Source organism: Trichechus manatus, unplaced genomic scaffold (genome assembly GCF_000243295.1).
Source record: "Trichechus manatus latirostris isolate Lorelei unplaced genomic scaffold, TriManLat1.0 scaffold00084, whole genome shotgun sequence".
In the NCBI taxonomy this organism is placed as follows: Eukaryota; Metazoa; Chordata; class Mammalia; order Sirenia; family Trichechidae; genus Trichechus; species Trichechus manatus.
This window is the reverse complement of record NW_004444020.1, coordinates 7,595,019-7,618,205: the sequence shown is the minus strand read 5'-3', so window position 1 is coordinate 7,618,205 and position 23,187 is coordinate 7,595,019. Positions and strand designations below refer to the sequence as shown.

The window sequence follows — 23,187 nt, the reverse complement described above, 5'->3', positions numbered from 1 at the left end:
CCAACAAAGAAAACTTCCAAGAGGAAATCACCAAATCAATACCATTTACAATAGCCCCCAAGAAGAAATAATTAGGAATAAATCTAACCAGAGACGTAAAAGATCTATACAATAAAAACTACAAGACACTACTGCAAGAAACCAAGAGACCTGCATAAGTGGAAAAACATACCTTGCTCATGGATAGGAAGACTCAATATTGTGAAAATGTCAATTCTACCCAAAGCGATCTACAAATACAATGCAATCCCAATCCAAATTCCACTAACATTTTTCAATGAGATGGGGAAACAAATCACCAACTTCATATGGAAACAGAAGAGGCCCCGGATAAGTAAAGCATTACTGAAGAAGAAGAGCAAAGTGGGAGGCCTCACGCTACCTGATTTTAGAACCTATTGTACTGCCACGGTAGTCAAAACAGCCTGGTACTGGTACAACAACAGATACATAGACCAGTGGGGCAGAATTGAGAATCCAGACTTAAATTCATCCACCTATGAGCAACTGATAGTTGACAAAGGCCCAAAGTCCATTAATTGGAGAAAAGACAGTATGTTAACAAACGGGGCTGGCATAACTGGATATTCATCTGTAAACAACTGAAACGAGACCCATACCTCACACCATGCACAAAAACTAACTCAAAATGGATCAAAGACTTAAATACAAAATCTAAAACGATAAAGGTCATGGAAGAGAAAATAGCGACAATGCTAGGAGCCCTAATACATGGCATAAACAGAATACAAACCATAACTAACAATGCACAGACACCAGAAGAGAAACTAAATAACTGGGAGCTCCTAAAAATCAAACACTTATGCTCATCAAAAGACTTCAAACAAGAGTCAAAAGACAACCTACAGACTGGGAAAATATTTTTGGCTACAACAAATCTGATCAGCATCTAATCTGTAAAATCTACAAGATACTGCAAAATCTCAACAACAAAAAGACAAACAATTAAAAAATGGACAAAGGACATAGACGGGCACTTCACCAAAGAAGACACTCAGATGGCTAACAGACTCATGAGGAAATGCTCACAATCATTAGCCATTAGAGAAATGCAAATCAAAACTACAGTGAGATAGCATCTCACCCAACAAGGCTAGTATTAATCCAAAAAACACAAAATAATAAATATTGGAGAGGTTGTGGAGAGGCAGGAACACACTTACATACTGTTGGTGGGAATGTAAAATGGTACAACCATTTTGGAAATCGATTTGGCACTTCCTTAAAAAGCTAGAAACAGAAGTACCATACGATCCAGCTATCCCTCTCCTTGGAATATATCCTAGAGAAATAAGAGCCATCACACGAATAGACACATGCACACTCACGTGCGTTGCAGCACTGTTCACAACAGCAAAAAGATGGAAACAATCCAGGTGCCCATCAATGGACGAATGGATAAATTATGGTATATTCACACAATGGAATAATACTACGCCACGATAAAGAACAAAAATCAATCTGTGAAACACCTCATAACATGGAGGAATCTGGAAGGCACTATGCTGGGTGAATTTAGTCAGTTGCAAAAGGACAAATATTGTATAAGACCACGACAATAAGAACTCAAGAAAAGGTTTAAACACAGAAGAAAACATTCTTTAATGGTTACGAGGGTTGGGAGGGAGGGAGAGGGGTATTCACTGACTAGATAGTAGACAAGAATTATCTTAGGTGAAGGGAAAGACAACACACACTACAGAGGAAGTTAGCACCACTGGACTAAACCAAAAGCTATGAAGTTTCCTGAATACAACCAAACACTTTGAGGGACAGAGTACCAGGGCTGGGGGTCTGGGACCATACCTTCAGGGGACATCCAGGTCAACTAGCATAACAAAGTTTATTAAGAAAATGTTCTGCATCCCACTTTGGTGAGTGGCAGCTGGGGTCTTAAAAGCTAGTGAGTGGCCATCTAAGATGCATCAATTGGTCCCAACCCACCTGGAGTAACGGAGAATGAAGAACACCAAAGACACAAGGAAAATATTAGCCCAAGAGACAGAAAGGGCCACATAAACCCGAGACTCCATCAGCCTGAGACCGGAAGAACTAGATGGTGCCTGGCTACCACCAATGACCGCCCTGACAGGGAACATAACAGAGAGTCCCTGACGGAGCAGGAGAAAAGTGGGGTGCGGAACTCAAATTCTAGTAAAAAGAACTGACTTAATGGTTTGACTGAGACTGGAGATACCTTGGGAGACATGGACCCCGGACTCTTTTAGCCCAAAACTAAAACCATTCCCAAGGCAAACTCTTCAGGCAAAGATTAGACTGGACTATGGGACATAAAATGATACTCGTGAAGAGTGTGCTTCTTAGCTCAAGTAGACACATGAGACTAAACAGGCAGCTCCTGTCCGGAGGTGAGATGAGAAGGCAGAGAGGATCAGCAGCTGGCTGAATGGACATGGGAAATCCTGGGTGGGAAGGAGGAATGTGCTGTCATAGTGTAGGGAGAGGAACTAGGTTCACACAACAATATGTGTATAAATTTTTGCTTGAGAAACGAACTTGAATTGTAAACTTCCACTTAAAGCGTAATAAAGAAAAAAAAAAATCACTGAATTGTACTCTTACAATGGGTGGATTTTATGGTTTATAAATTACACTTCAATAAAACTTAAAAAAAGTGTCAAGGTCATGAAGGACAAAGAAAGACTGAGGAATTGTTCCAGATTAAACGACACTAAAGTGATGTGACAACTAAAGGCAATGCTTGATTCTGGGTTGGATCCTGATGATGGGGGGTAGGGGGGAATACAGGATATTATTAGGACCATTTGATAAAATCTAAATATGGACCATGGATTGGATATAGTATTGATGAATCAATGTTAAATTTCCTGATTTTTATTATTGTACTCTGGTCATGTAAGAAAATGTCCTTATTCACCTGAGATCAGAAGAACTAGATGGTGCCCGGCTACCACCAATGACCACCCTGACAGGGAACACAACAGAGAGTCCCGGATGGAGGACAAGAAGGGTGGGGTGCAGAACTCAAATTCTAGTAAGAAGACCAGACTTCATGGTCGGAGACTGGAGGTACCCCGGAAAGCATGGCCCCTGGATTCTCCATCAGCCCAGAACTAAAACAATTTCCGAGGCCAATTCTTCAGACAGGGATTGGACTGGTCTGTGGGATATAAAGTAATACTCGTTAGGAGTGTGCCTCTTAGCTCAAGTAGATACAAGAGACTAAACGAGTAGCTTCTGTCCAGAGGTGAGATGGGAAGGCAGAGAGGGTTAGGAGCTGGTTGAATGGACATGGGGAAGCAGGGGTGAAAAGAAGAAGTGTGCTGTCACAGTATGGGGAGAGCAATTAGGGTCACACAACAATGTATGTATAAATTTTTGTATGGGAAAAATAACAAAAAGAAAATGTTCTTCTTCTTAGGAAACACACAGTGAAGGAGTTAGAGGTAAAAGGGACAAAATATCTCCAATTTACTCTCAAATGTTTCAGAAAAATACAACAGGCAAATATGTATATACGGAGAGAGAATAAATGATAAAGCAAATGAGGCAAAATATAAATAATTGGTGAATCTGAGTAAAGGACATATGGGAGTTCCTTGAACTTTCAATTTTTCTCTGAGATTTGTAAGTCTATGAAAAGCAAAAGTTACAAAAAATAACAACAAAAAACACCAATACAGGTGGGAGGAAGTAGGTGCAGGTATACATATAACAAGCAGCATTAGTAAGCAATTAATTAAGCACTGCAGATCTTAGTCACTAGAGCATATCCCTTGAAAACAAATCAAACAAAAACCAACTCTCCTCCCTCCCTCTCTCAGACCTATACTGATAAAGATACATTAGATACTCTAAAATCCTGACAGGCTCTAAAATGTGATGGTTTATTGCCACTTCTCTCACACCACTCTTTCTTTCCTTCATTTCTAACACAGACATGATCTCCAGGCTGAGGACCAAAGTGGACCTTCCAGGCCTAAACTGCTCTGGTCATGCAACCCAAAGAACTAAATCTCCCCAGTAGGCTATTCTGAGAGCTCAGTTTAAAATTTAGAAGATTTAAGGCCTATAAACAGTGGCTTCTCAGCTAACATAAGTACTCCTGAACCAGCAGCGTATCTTAAAGTACATTCACATTTTTCTGACTTATCAGAAATAGCAGTGGCCAGGAATAAGAACCCTCGTAAGCCCACAGGCCCAGGGCAGCTGGCCTGATTACAAACAATATCTGCCTATCTGTTTTCTCCTTGCTCCCTCTTTCCATCACTCCCTGGAAAAGCTGCTGTCTTTTCTTTAATTTCCTTTGGCAGTGTCTCTCTCCCTTACCCCAACCTCCCTTACCATATCCCTCACGGTATGCATCATACTTCAAAATAACTCATTTATTTTTGTGTTTTTTATTTCTTTCTAATGTTTTCAGTCGGTAAATGAGCAGATTCTGAGTGGTAGGACTTGGGGTGATTTCCTTCTTCTTTGTATCACTACTTGAACTTTGTATAATGATGCATTCTATAGCATTTTAACAAAAAAATTTTAAAAGCACTACACTTTGAAAAATCCCTAATTCTAGCAAATTAATTCATTTTGATCTTTTGTATTCTCTCTCCCTTCCTTTTTTTTAAAAAAAAAATTATTTCCAAGTGCCCTTCTCTAGTGAGGAAACTCTGGTGGTGTAGTAGTTAAGAGCTACATCTGCTAACCAAAAGGCTGGCAGGTAGAATCCACCAGGCACTCCTTGGAAACTCTCTGTGACAGTTCTGCTCTGTCCTATAGGGTCACTATGAGTCGGAATCAACTCCAAGGCAATGGGTTGGGTTTGGTGTTTTGGTTCCCTAGTGAACGACCTTTAACTAATTTTGTTTTCCGAGGAGGGGCCAAGATGGCGGACTAGTCAGATGCTTCCGGTGGACCCTCTTACAACAAAGACCTGAAAAAACAAATGAATCTATTATATATGACGATCTGGGAGCCCTGAACATCTAAGGCAAAGTTGAGGAACCAGATTGAGTGGCAGTGGGAGGGAGAGACGGTTCAGAAGCAGCGAGGAGTTGCCAGACCTGACCCAGCAAGAGCCTGAGCCCCTCAGCCCTGACCAGCTCGTGGATAAGCCATGAGGCAGGCAAGCAGTGGTGCTCAGGAGGCGTATTCTGCACCAGGAGAGACCCAGCTGCAGACTCTACTCGGCCACCCAGAACCAGTGAGAAGCAGCCCTAGATCGGCGAAAGATAAGTACTCGCCTATGGCCTACCAGCGCGGATCAGAAACACCCTCTTAGGGAAAAACTTCTCTCCCATTTATCTCCCCACTCCCTGCTCTACCCTGGGTCCCAGACCAGCTTCAGCAATCACCGAGTCCCCTGGGCCAGAAGTAGGATCTGTCACACGCCCTGAGCCATTCTCCCGGCCTTGGAGAGTGAACAAATTAACAAATGAGAAAAAACAAACTACCAGCTACCCTAAGCCAGGAACCCAGGGTAGGCATAGGTCCTTGGCCTAGGCACAGGCATAAGGGATCCACCGACTTTGAGTGCCTTTCCCCCTGCATAGACTTGTGTGGGCCCATTTCAACAGCTTAGGCCCTCATTACCACAGTACAACAGGGTATATATCAGAAGTCTAACTTCAACTGTTTCAGCTATGAAGTGGCAGGTTCGTGACATTTGACACTGCTCTGCAAATTAAGCAGGGTCTTCACCTACTCACATCAGGAGCCTGAGAACTGGTGGCTCCACCCACACCACCTAGCCACCTGCAATAGGGGCCCAAGAATAAGAGGTGCCACCCAGTCCTTACAGCCAACAGCGTTAGGTACTCACAGTCCAGCTGCAAAACCCACCCACCTACACGCTCTAGGGAACAGGGACATGCCTTCCTCCTGGACACTTGGGGGCGGCCATCAGCCCCCTGCCTTGCTCAGAGTGTGTCCCCATGCTGCAGCCAGATGCCTGTACCTACAGCAATCACCCATGCCTGTCTAGGACTTTAGGTGGGAGCCTATACCAAACACTTGGTGGCTATCTACCTGGGCACCTGAGCTAATCCATACAGGAGGAGTGGGCGGACTCCTCAGCTCACATACCTAGTAACAGATCTAACCACCTGGTGACAGGACATTAGAGCTTCAAAGGTGCCAATAATCAAACTAGCAAACTAGCTCACACAAGCAGCCTATTTGGGCACATCAAAACAAAACAAGAAGCTAGGACACAGTAAGCAAACATAAATAAATACAGTAACATTGATGGCTCGGAGACAACAGTCAATATCAAATCACATAAAGAGGCAATCTATGATGGCTTCAGCAAGCTCCCAAAATAAAGAATATGCCTCCCGAGCACCACTGCTTGCCTGTCTCACTCCTTACCCATGAGCTGATCAGGCCTGAAGGACTCAGGCTCTCACGGGGTCAGGTCTGGCAACTCCTCGCTGCTTCCGAATTATCGGAAATAGAATATAAAAGATTAACATACAAAACTCTTCAAGAAATTACGAAGGAAATTAGCAAAATGTAGAACACGCAATAGAGGAAATTAATAAGATTAGAGAAGGCTGCAAGAATCCATAGAGAGACAGCAATCAGAAATTCAGAAGATTTAACAATAACATTTCAGAATTAGAAATTCAATAGAAAGTCACAGGAGCAGAATTGAGGCAATGGAAGTCAGTGAGATTGAAGACAAAGCACTTGACACCAACTTATTTGAGGAAAAATCAGATAAAAGGATTTAAAAAAATGAAGAAACCCTAAGAATTATGTGGGACTCTAACAAGAGGAATAACCTACGAGTGACTGGAGTACCAGAACAGGGGGGATAACAGAAAACTAATTTTGTTTTCCCCTATAAGTGGCCCTCTATCAGAAAAAAAAGAAAACCCGCCCCACCCACTCTCTCTTAACTTAAGGAGCAACAGGAATAGACACAATGGGGCAGAGAACAATGAGGATATGGAGAAGCTCTGACCAGGCCACAGATTAAAGAACTAAGCCCTGTACTTTTTTATTCTCTACTATCCATTAACAGGCCTCTCACCAGAAAGATGTCTGCATAGCCAGCCAAGGACTCCACCCCTTCCTGGATCCGCGCTCCTCCAGAATCATTCAGTCCAATCACTGGCGCTCCCACTGTCAAGGCCTGGTCCATGATCTGAGACAGCATAAAAATCTTCTGTGAGACAACTACTCCTGATATCAAAAGCAGCATTTACAAAGCACCACGGTGTTTTCTAGAAAATGTTCTGAGTGTACCTTTCAAAATAGGAGGCAATAACACCGTTTTCATTCCCCATGATGATTGGGCACCTTCATGAAAGACAGAGGACCACATATTTTAAAAGCTGATTAAAGCCTCCAAACACCAAAGAGCCACAGCACTTCCTATTAGCAGAGGGTTAGACTGATCATGGCCACCATTTCTAGAATGGCTGGCCTAGGCAATAGCACTTGTAATATTTTTCAGCAGCATTTATTCCTCTGGAAGAACCAATAACAGACAGGATGGCAAAGTAGCATTTGCCTGGTAGCAGATGTTGACCCATGTGTTAACCTGAGGCCAGTCTAGGACTGCTTTTACGTCTAATGTGACAGATTTTTCTCAAGGTGCAGTGGTTCTGGCAGCATAATGAGCAGCATTCCTACAGCCCTTGACAGTTCAAAAAGCACTTTCACTTCCATTATCTCATTTAAACTTCATAACAGAGACAGCAAAAATGAAAAATCAGGAAGGTTTAAGTTAAGTGATTAGCCCAAGTTCTCAGGAATAAGGCATGGCAGCCATGTCTATAATCTAGGTGTTACATTACACAAGGATGCCCTGCCCAGCTGTTAACAGTCAACTCTACCTTTAATTCCAAAATTCTCTACATATGATGCACACTTTTATTCTGATCTCCAGGTCATCCAATCTCTAACAGTATTTTTAAAATACGATCACGTAATCCTTGCACTACTCCCTACCTTTTAGCACCTGGACTCTCCCCCTAGACCAGGGGTTCCTTACCTGGCGTCCTCAGACCCCATGAGGTATTGAATAAATTTCAGAGGGTCTATAAACTTGGATGGGAAACCTTTATATCTTTATCTTTACCAAGGCTAGCTGATCCTTAGCCTTCAGTTATTAATATGAGCAACAAGCCACAGTAATACTACAAACACCTGTGACTTTGTCATTGATAGAAGCCACAGATATCTTTATGCACTGTTAAAATTGCTGCAGATATTTTAAAATATCATTTTCACTCATCCCTACTTTGAAATTACAGTAGTTACTAGATCCACTGCTAAATCTTATTATTTAATGCATTAATAAAGAAGCATAGGTTACTATATTACAAACATGGTTTTTCAAAAATATTCTTAATCTTTTGTAATCCTAGTATTTTATTTTATGCATGTAAAAACACGCGCTGAGATGAGGGTCCAGGCTTCACCAGCTCACCAAAGGGATCCATGATACAAAAAGTGTTTTTTTTTTTTTTAAAAAAAAAAAACTTGCCCTGAACTGAAGGCACATTCAGGTCAGTACCTTCTCTTGACTACCTCTGCCCACCCCAAGTACCCAGCTCAGTGTCTTGCACCCTCAAGGATACTTAATATGCATGCTGTGACTGATAAAAGGACTAGGTTTATTCCAGGGCTCCCAACTGGTTCTCCCTGGTTCAGTCATGGCCGAGGAAGCGTAACCGGAACAGACTCAAATTTTTAAAATTGGGTGAATCAGAATGGGAAAAATTACAGGTCAAAGCCCCACTAGAAACCTAATCTCCCTCTCAGAAAACAAGGGCAGTGTAGGAAGCTGCATAGCAACCAAATCTCTTGCCCGTGGGATTTTGAGCAGAATCGGAAACAGCAATGCCCTGCTCAAAGATGGGAACCAACTGAGCTGCTCGGAATGCATGTTGCTCTCCACAGTCCTGCCAATAATCCAATCTCATGAATCAGGCTCCTGAAAGGGCTCACTACACCTATTCTAAGACTCCCATTCCAGGGCTTCAACCCATAATTTTTCCCATTTTGGTTATCATTCTCGATCACCCAAACTGTAAAAATTTAGGTTTATTCTTCCCGTTTCACTTCATCAGCCATGACTGAATTGGTTCATACCTGTTCGAAGTCCTGGTTTATTCAATATAAACACTTACTTTGCAGATCTTTTGGGCATGTGCTCCAGACAGACTCCCTCCAAACACTGTAAAATTCTAAAAAGAAAACACAATTAAACCAACAAGTAAAATAGAGGGATCGGTCAGAAATGAATCCAGTAGGAAAAAAATGGAAACTTCATAAATAAAGGATTAAAAAACTAGACAAAAATCTGATTTATAAATTATTCCATAGAAAAGTCAATAAAATCTCTTAAAGGGAGTCATGTATTATTACCAAGTCTTTGCTCTACAAAAAAGATTTGGAGCTCTGAGTAAAGGAAAACTTTTCATGCAGAATTAAACCTATTATTAGATTTTATGCATGTCAAACAGACATTTCTGTTACTAGGAAATATGCACCGTTTTGACAAGGAAGAGAGAAAACTGAATCAGAGCCCTCACTGCTGCCTCTACTTGTGGACTTTCATTACTTTCTGATGTGAACGGCTTTTTATGGACATGGCATCCTTCCTAAAACTCTCTCAAAAAGACAGCAGGGAATTAAAAACAGAATCAACCCATAAGGACCAGAAAGGAAGACAGCAGAGAGGTTAAACAGATTTGAGGGGAACTGAAAGCACAAGATGAAGTAATACCTAACGTAGGGGAAGAAAATGGAAGCCCACACACCTGTGGAGAGGTAAGCATAAGAGACAACTCAGGAGCCATGGGAGAAAGGGGGAGGCTGAAAACAGATTAATAGAAAGTCTATGTTAGGAGCAGACAGATCCCACAAGATCCTTCCTTCAGCCTGAGAGGAGAAAAGGTTTATTCTCTAAAGAAATTTAAACAGAGGGGCTCTGGGCTCACAATCACAAGCTCTAAAGAAAGGCAAAGGTGAAGTTGAAACACAGAGGTTAGGAGCAGGGCTTTGAACCCTGCTTTGTGCCAGTTCGAACCCCTGCTGAGAATCTGCATTTCTAACAAGTTCCCAGGTGATGTTATTAGTCCTGGTTAAGGATCAATTCTGAGAACCACTAGCAGAACAACCAAACCAAACCAAACCCAACACATTGCCACTGAGTCGATTTCAACTCATAGCGACCCTACAGGAGAGAGCAGAACTGCCCCCACAGGGTTTCCAAGGCTGTAACCTTTACGGAAGCTGAGTGCCACATATTTCTCCCATGGAGCAGCTGGTGGGTTTGAACTGCCAACCTTCTGGTTAGCAGCCAAGGGCTTTAACTATTACACTATCAGGGCTCCTAGAGCAGTGGTTCTCAAAATTTATTATACATAAGAGTCACCTGAGGATCTTCTTAAAATGTAGATTCTGATTCAGTATATCTGGGGTGGAAATGCAAATTCTCAGCAGGAGTTTGAAGCCTTTGTAAGGAGCCTGTACCAAATGATGAGCCAGCACTGGCCCCTCCACCAACAACCCAGCTTCCCCTAGAACAGACCAAGCAGGTTATCAGGCAAGAGACTAAGGATGATTCTCTGGAGAAACAGAACCTCCCCCAAAAAATCACCTACAAATTCTGACACTTTGGGGATCACTACAAAAAACCTGGCCCATCACTCCCCACCCCCAGCCTCCTGGCCCTACTGCAAATTCCCCATTTTCCCCAAGGCCTTCCTCGATTTAAGACGTGATCTTCCCCTTCTCTAAGCCCACAGCGTTTGCCTACAACCTCTCTTACCCTAACCACACTGTAGTTACATCTGTTCTGCCCTATTCTACCTACAACATGATTAGCTTCTTCAGGGCAAGAACTCTGTCTCAGTCATCTTCACATCCTCCTCACCCCACCCTACCCACGGGCATAAAAGGTACTCAAAAGTAGCAGTTCATTGAATTTTTGTACCTGCTTAATAGTTAGGAGAACTGCCATGTCCAAAAAGCACAAAAACTTTCTTTGTTCTATCTTTTGATGGTTTCTTCTGTACAAGTTTTTGCTTAAACCCAAAAACCTGTTGGCGTCGATTTTGACTCATAGCAACCCTATAGGACAGAGTAGAACTGCCCCATAGGGTTTCCAAGGCTATAAATCTTTACAGAAGCAGACTACCACATCTTTCACCTTCAGAGTGGCTGGTGTGTTCCAATGACTGACCTTTCTGTTAGCAGCTGAGTACTTAACCACTATGCCACCAGGGCTCCTTAGTTTTTTGCCTAGTTTTCATAAATTGCAAAAGCTAAGAAATGTGATTCTCTCTAGTTCAGCACTGGGTAGACCCATTTATAATAGCTCTAAAATATTTCAAAGATAATTCAATTAATAAATGAGTAAGTACTGTCTGAATACAATAAATTTAAAACTTACCAAATATAACTATTTTAATATCAAACTCAGAAAACATTTTATTAGACAAACTACATAACTTCAGGCCTGTAAAAGGAACATTTAGAACTTATATATTTCCATCTTTCAAGAGGGAAAAAAAATTAAACCCAAAATAGTATACAACATACTCTCTATATTAGTTTTCTACTGCTGCTGTAACAAATTACCACAAATTTAGTGGCTTAAAACTACATAAATTTACTGTCTTACAGTTCTGCAGTTTAGAAGTTCCACACAGATCTCACTGGGCTAAAATCAAGGTTGGCAGAGGTATGTTCCTTCCTGGAGGCTCTAGGAGAGAATTTATTTTCTTACCTTTTCCAGCTTCTAGACCGTCTGCATTCCTTGGCTCGTGGCTCCCTTCCTCCTTCCTCAAAGCCAGCAATGACAGTCAAGTCCTTCTTAAATCACATTACCGTGACCTCCTCGTCTGCCTCCCTCTTGCATTTTTAAGGACCCTTATGACTACATTAGAAAGCCCTTGCGGTGCAGTGGTTAAGAGCTCAGGCTGCTAACCAAAAGGTCGGCAGTTCAAATCCACCAGCCATTCCTTGGAAACCCCACGGGGGCAGTTCTACTCTGTCCTACAGGGTCGCTATAAGTCAGGATCAACTTGATAGCCAATGCGTTTGGTTTGGTATGATTACATTACAGTTGTACTCTGCACACATTGGGTCCCCATGAGTAAGAGCCCACTTAACAGAAACTACCAACAACGATTACATCTGGCTCACCTGGATAATCCAGGATAATCTCGCTATATTAAGGTCAGCTGACTAGCAACCTTAATTTCCCCTTTACGCTTTAAGGTAACATATTCACAAGTTCTAGGGATTAGGACTTGGACATGAAAGAGACCATATTCTGCCTACCACATTCTTCCATGATTTGAGTTTGAAGAAATTTTATCTGTCTTTTAATGCAATCTAATACAACTTGTTTAAACACTTTCATGAAAGCCCAAGTACAGAAGCCTGTGATTCTGAGAGTCAGGTCACCTCCACCCAGGCTGCATCCACTGCACTCTCTCTGGTCCACACACGATGCCCAGGACACAGCTGCCTTTCGGGCACACACTTAACCCTGCCAAGAGGAATCTCACTGACTTGGAATAAACTCCTGGTTCCTGGGACAATTTATTACATGCTTACTACCCTGTGACCCTCCCCAAACCAACTAGACTCTTTCTCCCTAAGAAAATATACACAGTATAATACTCTGGAAATATGCATGGAGAAACAGAAAGTAAATCCCTCATCTGTTCAAGCTTCAGGGAAGTTTACATTCCCGAAGACTGTTTTCTTCTTACATACTTTGCTCCTGGCTCTACCCTACAGGAAAGCTCAGCCTACTGGAGTTACAAAATACCTGACTGAAGACATAAACCAATCTTCCATTGATTCGGCCCCGTCCAGTGACCACACTGTCTCCAGGAAACTACCAGAAAAAAAATGGAAGAATAAAGGTTAAAAATGCAGATACTTCTTATAATGAATTCATCAATAATGCCAAGAAAAAAAAAATGGAAGGAAAAAAAACCCCCACCAAATTCCGTAAAATTCAATATGAACAAGGAACAAGAAGGAATTCCCCCCCAAGGCCTGCAACAGCAAGCACAGTACTGTTTCATCAACAGGAATGAAGGGCATTGTCATCTTAGGCCTCACTCTCCTTCCTAAAGCAGAATAATCGAGAGGCCCTCCAGGGCCACCCCTACCAAATGCTCATGAGAAGGAGGACATATAAAGAAGCAGGGCAACTTCTACAAAGCCACACCGTCACCTCTAAACATAAAGGCAAAACAAAAACACCATTCTGCATGGAATCTCAGCAATCACTGTGTGGCCCATAATGGAGCAAACTGAGCCAACTGCTTTGGTGCCAAATTTACAAATCCTCAGTCACAAACAGTACATATGCAGACCTGAAGAAAACTAGGACCAAAAGTGAATCCAAAAAACTTTATACACCCATGGAGGGCATGCCATTGAAAGAAGTAGTGTTGGTGACTTTGACCTCAAAAATCTCAAAAAAAAGGCATAAACTTAAAAGTATGTCAAAAGAAGCAACTGGTCAGCCTTTAGGGGCCCCGGTGTCTGGACAAACCAGAACACAACTAGAAGACTCTTCCTTTCAAGTTTATCTTTCTGTACTAGCAAAAACTCTGAACCCACAACCAGAGCCCTGGGAACAGGGCCAAAGTCATACAGCACAGGGTACCAGCACCCCACCCACACTCCTTCATGTATTAACAAAGGTGAATGGGAGACCTGGAGGCCCAGTGCTTCTCCAGAGATTCTGGAATTCCAGGACCACAAACCTGAAAAATTTTAAACGTATTCAGAGTCCCAGAAGGACTTCAGAGAAAAGTGGTATAGACTCATTACTTTAGTGGGTAGGCTGGCACAGCCACTCGTGAAAAGTGTAGACTAATACCTTATTCTTATCAGCAGCCATTCCAAAATCTGCACATCTGTGTTCCACAAACATGTCGCTCTCAACAAAGCTTCCAGGGTCCAACAAAAGACTGATCCGCTCTCTGGCCGTTAACTTTCCCTAAAATGTAACAAAGATTACTCAATGATGCTATCACAAACAAGGTAAGCAAAGTAAGGGGTGCTTGTGGGAAAGCCAGGAGGACAGATTTTACCCCTTCATCCTAATGATAAAGCCTCCATTTTGTCTGACCTACCCAAGGTAGACATGCAATATCAGTAGATATCAGAGAGTAAGGCAATCAGGGCAGACAAGGCACTCTAGGAGCCATACAACTGTGGAAGGCAAATAAGGAAGTAGGAGAGGAAAAAGGTGGAGGAGAGAAATGGGGGTAAGGAGAGCCTGACCCTAGAACAAAATACTAGTCCCAAAAACACTTACTGGAGACCTAAGGTGCAACAGAAAGAAGAATGGAGCAGCAGGATGAAGGAATCTAAAGCAGGCTTGATTAAGGATCTGAGGCCACATGCCCAGCTTCTTCTAGGGAAGCCCACAGAAGTACACCTCACCAGGGTCCAGCTGACATCCCAAATCCAAGACCCACAACTTCTTGGTTCTTCTTCTGCCTCCTCATGGGCTTCTCCTTCTTCTATCCTCCATTTGGAGCCCTCCTTAGGGACACTACACCTGACAGTGACACAATGATACACTGTTGTGGCTAGTAGAAGGGGAGTGGGACAGAGAGCACTAAATAGTTCACTCAACAGAGGTTAAAAAAAATGTTTCTTAGAAGTGGAGGTTGGAGTAAAAGAAAATGTTTCTTAGAGGGGGAGAGGATGGAGTCCTCAGTCTACCAAAAGCCTTCACTGTTTGGGCACCCTGGCCCTCAGCCCCAGCCAAACACCCTGACCTACAGTCTCCTCCAAAAACATCTCAAACTGGCAATTTTTTTTCCTCAGGAAAGTAGCCCAAGCCAATAAGGTTGTGTTAAAACAGACAAACAGGCAATCCCATACACTGTTGCATAAAGTATAACAAATTTTCAGAAAAGCAATTTGGCAACATACATCAGTTTCTAAAATAGTCATACCTTTTGACCCAGTAATTCCACTTCTGGGAATCTATCCTAAGGAAATAGTCCAAAAAAAATTTTTAAAGAGAGTGAGAGGGCTTTACAGCCAAAGATGTTCATTCAGTAAGTACTACAATCAAAAAAATTAGAAACTTAAATTTCTCAAATTAGGTAAATAATTAAATATTGGCACGTTTTACATAAAACCATTAAGAAATAACCCTAGAGATATATAATCTTAATAACTATATAATATTTCTTGGAATACAAAATACGATAGAAAAAAATTGTATCTTGGCATATGTCTGCACATGCACAGAAAAATATAACCTCAAATGTTAACAGTGCTACTAGGCAGTGGGATTATAAATCTTTAGTTTTTTTGTTTTTGTTTTTTGCTTCTATTTTCTAATTTTTGTAAAATGAACATTACTTGCATCATTTAGAAATTATAAAAACATTTATAAAGAACTCCTATAATACAGAAAGTATTTGTTCTGGGAGAGGTGGAGTCAACATGGCGCTATAGACAGAAGGACCACACCATCCCTCCACAGCAAAGACCTGAAAAACAAAGTAAAACAGAGACAAACGTCAGTCCTGGAACCCTAAGTGTCAAATGAAGAGATAAAGAAGTCATCCAAGTACCAACTGGAATAAGAAACTGACAGAGAACAGACAGCGAGGAGAGAGACAGAGTGGAGGTCCTCTATCAACTAACGCAGCTCAGATTAGCCACCTTGGACTCCTCAGCCACTGAGATCAGCAGACAGGGACTGAACGACTGACCCTGCCCATTGGACATGGTGGTGAGAAGTACTGTGCCCACAGATGAGCAAACAACAAAGAACAGCCAGTCCACCTGCTCAGGCATAACCAAATAAAACAAAAAAGCAGGATGAAAGAAACAATCTACAATCAATAAACAAAGAAAATAACTATCGAATGTCCTGAAGACAGGAGACAATATCAAAACATATAAAAAAAACAGGACAGGATGGTTCCAGTAGGCCCCCAAAATAAACCACAAGATGACCTTCCAGCAGAAGAAAAGGCACTGGAACTACCTGGTAGGGAATTCAAATGTTTAAATTTCAGAGCTACCTAAGAGTTGAAGGAAAAAGTAGGTAAAAATGAGGAAAAAATAAAATCATGGAAAAGACAAACAAAACAAAGAAAGAATTCAGGAAAATGAAACAGGAACAAAACATCAAAATAAATTCACAACTAGAAATCATACAAAAACAGCAATTAGAAATCCAAAAGATAAACAACAAGGTTTCAGAAATGGACAGTGTCACAGAAGGGCTGAGGAGCAGGTTTCAAACAACGGAAGACCGGATCAGCAAAATTGAAGACAAATCCTTGGATACCACTTTGTTTGAGAAAAAATCATAGAAAAGAACAAAGAAAAGTGAAGAAACCCTAAGAATGATGTGGGATACAATCAAAGAAAAAATCTGTGAGTGACTGGAGTTCCAGAACAGGGGGAGAAAATGGAAAACAAAGAGGATCATTGAAGAATTGTTGACAGAAAAACTTCCCTAGTATCATGAAAGATGAAAAGTTGGCAATCCAAGAAGCCCAACGAACCCCATATAGAATAGGCCTCAAAAGAAAATCACCAAGGCATATCATAATCACACTAGCTAAAACCAAAGAAAAACAAAGAATCCTGAGAGCAGCTTGAGAAAAACAAAAAATCACATACACACGAGAAACAATAAGACTAAGCTCTTACTACTCAGCAGAAACCATGCAGACAAGAAGGCAATAGGATGACATACATAAAACCTTGAAAGAAAAATATTGCCAACCAAGAATAATATATCCTGCAAAACTCTCGCTCAAATATGACGGTGAAATTAGGACAATTCCAGATAAACAGAAATTAAGGGACTATGTAAAAACCAAACCAAACTTACAAGACTTAGTAAAGGGATTCCTTTGGTTTGAGAACAAACAGTATCAGACAACAGCCTGAATCTAGGATGCAAGACCACATCAGCCAGATACCAACCTAGGTAATGAACTCTCAAGGATTAATCAAAACCAAAAGATTTACAACAGGGAACCAGAGAGATTAACCTGTAAATGACCACACTGTCAGAACAATAAAAGAGGGAACAAACAGTGTTGGTATATAACTTTCAAATAGAGAGGAAAGCAAAGCAATACCAAGAAATAAAAGACTGGTTCAAACTTAGGAAGATAAGGGCAAATTTCAAGATAACCACAAAGAAAGTTAACAAACCTACTCATCAAAACAAAGAAAAACATAAAGTTTCAGTAAACACAAAATCTACAAAAACAAAAGAAATGGAAAAAAATCCACAAATAAGTAATTCAGTACAAGGGAGTAAGAGGAACAAAGAAAACATCAGCACCATCAAAAAAAAAGCACTATAAAATGACAGCAATGAACTCACACCTATCAATAATTACACTGAACGTAAATGGCCTAAATGCACCCATAAAGAGACAGACAGACACACAATGGATAAAAAAAACAGGATCCATCAATACGCTGTCTATAAGAGACACCCTAGAAACAAAGACATAAATTTATTAAAAATCAAAGCGTAGAAAAAAATAAAAGAAGCAAATAGCTACTAAAAAAGAGCAGGAGTGGCAACACTAATTTCAGATAAAATAGACTTTAAAACAAGATCTACCATAAAAAACAAAGAAAGGCATTATATAATGATTAAAGGGACAATCCATCATGAAGACATAACCATAATAAATATCTACGCACCCAATAACAGGGCTCCAAAATACATAAACTCTAACAGTACTGAAAAGAGAAACTGACAGTTCCACAGTAATAGTAGGAGACTTCAACACACCACTCTCGGTAAAGGACATAACATCTAGAAAGAAACTGAACAAAGATACAGAAGATCTAAAGGCCACAATCAGCCAATTTGACCTCACAGACATATATATAGAATACTCCACCCAACAGCTGCAAAGTACACATTCTTTTCCAACGCACATGGAATGCTCTCCAGAAAAGACTACATCTTAGGCCACAAAGCTACCCTCGACAAAATCCAAAACACGGAGATAATACAAAGTATCTTCTCTGATCGCAACCCCATCAAAGTAGAAATTAACAACAGGAAGAGCAAGGGAAAAAAATCAAATACATTGAAACTGAATAGCATCCTGGTTAAAAACAACTGGGTAAAAGAAGAAATCAAAGATGGAATCAAAAAATCCCTAGAATCTAACAAGAATGAAAACACATCATACCAAAATCTTCGGGACATAGCAAAGGCAGTGCTGAGAGGTCAATTTATAGCAATAGATGCACACATCAAAAAAGAAGAAAGGGTTAAAATCGAAACATTAGCTACACAACTAGAATAGAGAACAGCAAAAGAAACACACAGCCACCAGAAGAAAAGAAATAATAATGAACAGAGCACAAATAAATGAAATAGAGGATACAAAAACAACAGAAAGAATCAACAAAACCAAAAGTTGGTTCTTTGAAAGCATCAACAAAATCGACAAACCATTGGCAAAACAGACAAAAGAAAAACAGGAGAGGAGGCAAATAACCCAAATGAGAAATGAAATGGGGGACATTACAAAAGACATAACTGAAACAAAAAGGATCAAAACAGAGTACTACGAAAACTATACTACAACAAATTTGAAAACCTAGAGGAAATGGACAAATTTCTAGAAACACACAATCTACCTAAATAACACAAAATGATGTTGAAAATAGGAACAGGCCCATATCAAGAGAAGAGATAGAAAATGTAATTTAAAAAAACTCCCAAAAAAAAAAAAAAGCCCTGGCTTCACTGGAGATTTGTACCAAACATTCGGAGAAGAGCTTATACCAGTACTACTAAAACTATTTCAGAACATAGAAAAGGAAGGGATACTTCCAAATTCATTCTATGAAGCTAGCATAACCCTAGTACCAAAACCAGGCAAAGACACCACAAAAAAAAGAATATTACAGATTAAAATCTCTCATGATATAGATGCAAAAATTCTGAACAAAATTCTAGCCAACAGAATTCAGCATCATATCAAAAAACAACCAAGTGGGATTCATACCAGGTATGCAAGCATGGTTCATTATTAGAAAATCAATCAACGTAATCCACCACATAAATAAAATAATCAAGATCATCTCAACTGATGCAGAAAAGGCATTTGACAAAGTCCAACACCAATTCCTGATAAAAACTCTCAATAAAATAGGTATAGAAAGGAAATTCCTCAACATAATAAAGGGCATCTATACAAAACCAACAACCAACATCATTCTTAATGGAGGCTTGAAAACATCTTCCTTGAGAACAGGAACAAGACAAGGATGCCCTTTATAACCATTCCTTTTTAACAATGTGCTAGAAGTCCCAGCTAGAGCAGTAAGGCAAGAAAAAGAAATAAAGGCATCCAAACATGTGATATAGAAGTAAAACTGTCCCTATCTGCAGATGATATGATACTCTACATGTTGTTGTTGTTAGGTGCCACCGATTTGGTTCTGACTCATACCAACCCTATGTACAAAAGAACTAAACATTGCACCATCCTCACAATCATTGTTATGCTTAAGCCCATTGTTTCAGCCACTGTGTCAATCCATCTCCTTGAGGTCTTCCTCTTTTTCGCTGACCTTCTACTTTACCAACCATGATGTTCTTCTCCAGGGACTGATCACTCCTGATCACATGTCCAAAATATGTGAGATGTAGTCTCGCCATCCTTGCTTCTAAGGAGCATTCTGGTCATACTTCTTCCAAGACAGATTTGTTCATTCTTCTGGCAGTCCATGGTATATTCAACATTCTTCGCCAACACCACGATTCAAAGGCATCAATTCTTCTTCGGTCTTCCTTATTCATCATTCAGCTTTCACATGCATATGAGGCGACTGAAAACACCATGGATTGGGTGAGGCGCACCTTAAGTCTTCAAGGTGACATCTTTCCTTTTCAACACTTCAAACAGGTATTTTAAAGCAGATTTGCCCAATGTAATAAGTCATCTGATTTCTTGACTGCTGCTTCCATGGGCATTGATTGTGGATCCAAGGAAAATGAAATCCTTGACAACTTCAATCTTTACTCCATTTATCATGATGTTGCTTAGTGCCCCAGCTGTGAGGATTTTTGTTTTCTTTATGTTGAGGTGTAATCCATACTAAAGACTGTGGTCTTTGATCTTTATCAGTAAGTGCTTCAAGTCCTCTTCACTTTCAGCAAGCAAGGTTGTATCGTCCGCACAATGCAGATTGTAAATGAGTCTTCCTCCAATCCTGATGCCTCGTTCTTCATACAGTCCAGCTTCTCGGATGATTTGCTCAGCATAGAGATTGAATTGGTACGGTCAAAGAATACAACCCTGAGCACACCCTTCCTGACTTTAAACCACGCAGTATCCCCTTGTTCTGTTCAAATGACTGCCTCTTGATCTATGTACACGTTTCTCATCAGCACAATTAAGTACTCTAGAATTCCCATTCTTTGAAATGTTATCCATAACTTGTTAGGATGTACACAGTCGAACGCCTTTGCACAGTCAATAAAACACAGGTAATAGAAAACCCAAGGCTCCATAAGAAAACTACTGGAACTAATAGACTCAGTAGAGTAGCAGGATACAAGATAAACTTACAAAAATCAGTTGGCTTCCTATATATCAATAAAGAGAATGACAAAAAGGAAATCAGGAAAACAACACCATTTATAACAGCCCCTAAAAAAATAAAATATTTCAGAATAAATCTAACCAGGGATGCAAAAGACCTATACAAAGAAAACTACAAAACACTACTGCAAGAAACTGAAAGAGATCCACATAAATGGAAAAACATACCGTGCTCATGCATAGGTAGACTCAATATTGTGAAAACGTCAAATCTACCCAAAGCAATCTACAAATACAATGCAATCTCAATCCAAATACTAACAGCATTCTTTAAAGAGATGGTGTGATGCTTAAGATTGTATGTCAACTTGTTTAAGCCATTATTCTCAGTGTTTTAACCAGTGTATAATGTTGTGATCATCCCCATGATGGAATCTGCTGAGTGGTACCAGTGGAGGCGGGGCCTGTGGCAGCTCACCGCCCCCTCAGTTTCATCTCTCTGCCTTCCCCCAGTTACTTTCTGCCTGCTCGCCTTGCCAAGGTTTCTGGCTTGTTCCAGACTCAGCAGCTGCCTTTTGTTGTCTCACCTCCGGTTCTTGGGACTTGAGCTCACAGCTTACCTGTTGATCCTGGAATTCGTCAAACTTCTCAGCCTGCGAACAAGAGTCCGGTTCCCTGACCTGCTGACCTTGGGTTCGCCAGCCCCTGCAGCTATGTGAATCAGGAGAAACCTTGTGGTCTTGTCTGCTGATCTTGGAATTCACTGACCTTCACAGCCTGTGAGTGGGAGCCCCTCTCTGACCTGCCGACCTTGGGTTCACCAACTTCTGCGGCTCCGTGAATTGGGAGAGGCCTCTACCCTGATCCGTGGACTTGGGATGTTTTACCCGCTACAATTGCGTGAGCTATTTCCTTGATATAAATCTCTCTCTATATATATATATTTATACACTTTACTGGTTTTGCTTCTCTAGAGAACCTAGCCGAAGACGTTTGGTACCAGGAGTGGGGTGCTGCTCTAACAGATACCTAAAATACGGAAGCAGTTTTGAAACTGTGAATGGATAGAGAAGTGGCAGCGGCATAGAACCAACAGCAGCAGAAACAGGATACCGGTGCGAGACGGCGCTGGAGCCAACCTACGGAGTGAGGGAGCTGAGTGCCTGTGCACAGGAGGCTTCCTGGCAGAGTGGGGTGCCTCGGGGCACTTATCAGTGGAGCTAGGCTTGCCGACCCACAGAGAAAGGAAACTGACTGCCTCTGCGCAGGAGGCTTCCTGACAGAGTGGGGTGCCTCTGGGCACTTACCAGTGGAGCTACAGAGCTTTGGAACACTTGCCCCAGAAGGGCAGACTCGGGCGTTGAGGCCCGAGGGCTGAGAGGCCACAGGAAACAGAAGCAGAAACTGAAGAGACAAGGAACACAAGAAGCGAAGCTGCCTCAGTCTCAAAAGATATGGCCATGACCTCTGGGGTTTCAAAGGGTGAAGCCATGGTCTCTGGTGCTTGTAAGGATGGAGTCGCCACTCAGATGGACTGGGAGAATGGTGCGCCTAAAGCCAAGGGAGCAGAGTTGCTGCCCCAGTGGGCCTGGAAGGTGGAGCTAAAGCCCAGGGCCTAGGGGCTTCCACTCAGAATCGGGAGAGCGTGACCAGTACCTAGAGCCTGGAGGACAGGGCCATTGTGTAAATTGTCTCAGAGAACAGAGGTTTATTTTCAAGGCCTTAAGGGCTAACGTAATGTGTTCTGCTGACTTGCTTGGTGCCTGTTATTCCTTCTTTCCCTCCAGTTTCTCCCATTTGTAATGGAAATGTCTAGCTTGTTGCTGTTCTGCCATTGTACCTTTGGAAACAAATAACTTGTACTCTAAATTTCACAGATGAGGAATTTTTGGATTTTGGACTTGGAGTTAAGACTTTTGCTATGATATGATGGGGTAAATATGTTTCCCATGTTGCAAGGATGTGATTTTTGGGGGGCCAAAGGGTAGAACGTCATGGTTTGAATCATGTTCTCCAAAAAATGTGTGTATCAATTTGGCTGGGCCATGATTCCCAGAATTCTGTGGTTGGTCTTCATTTTGTGATTGTAATTTTATGTTAAAGAGGATTAGGGTGGGATTGTACCACCACCCTTACCCAGGTCACATCCCTGATCCAATGTAAAGGGAATTTCCCTAGGGTGTGGCCTGCACCACTTTTTACCTTACAAGAGATAAAAGGAAAGGGAAGCAAGCAGAGAAGGGGGACCTCATATCACCAAGAAAGAAGCACCGGGAGCAAAAGCGCATCCTTTGGACCCGAGGTTCCTGCATGGAGAAGCTCCTACTCTGGGGGAAGACTGATGATGACAAGGACCTTCCTCCAGAGCCGACAGAGAGAGAAAGCCTTCCCCTGGAGCTGACGCCCTGAATTCGGACTTCTAGCCTACTAGACTGTGAGAAAATAAATTTCTCTTTGTGAAAGCCATCCACTTGGGGTATTTCTGTTAAAGCAGCACTAGATTACTAAGACAGATGGAAAAACTAATCATTAACTTTATATGGAAAGGGAAGAGGCCCCGGATAAGTAAAACATTATTGAAGAAAAAGAACAAAGTAGGAGGACTTGCACTACCTGACCT

The 23,187-nt window shown here is 41.4% G+C and overlaps 1 protein-coding gene across 2 annotated transcripts in view; it reads right to left on the bottom strand.

The window, feature by feature from the left end:
- The window catches only part of PCCB (propionyl-CoA carboxylase subunit beta), a 195,451-nt gene that overhangs the window by 168,504 nt on the left and 3,760 nt on the right, over positions 1-23,187 (bottom strand). Inside the window, exons 1-5 of one of the 2 annotated variants that reach the window (XM_023735989.1) lie at positions 14,312-14,889; positions 13,871-13,990; positions 12,803-12,871; positions 9,144-9,200; positions 7,037-7,150 (exon numbers count right to left, since the gene is read on the bottom strand). In XM_023735989.1, coding sequence (XP_023591757.1) covers positions 7,037-7,150; positions 9,144-9,200; positions 12,803-12,871; positions 13,871-13,990; positions 14,312-14,398 — 447 coding nt within the window. In that variant the 5' untranslated portion in view covers positions 14,399-14,889. Of the gene's footprint in view, positions 1-7,036; positions 7,151-9,143; positions 9,201-12,802; positions 12,872-13,870; positions 13,991-14,311; positions 14,890-23,187 lie in introns of those variants that run through there. The other variant, XM_004381427.3, reaches the window with a different exon arrangement.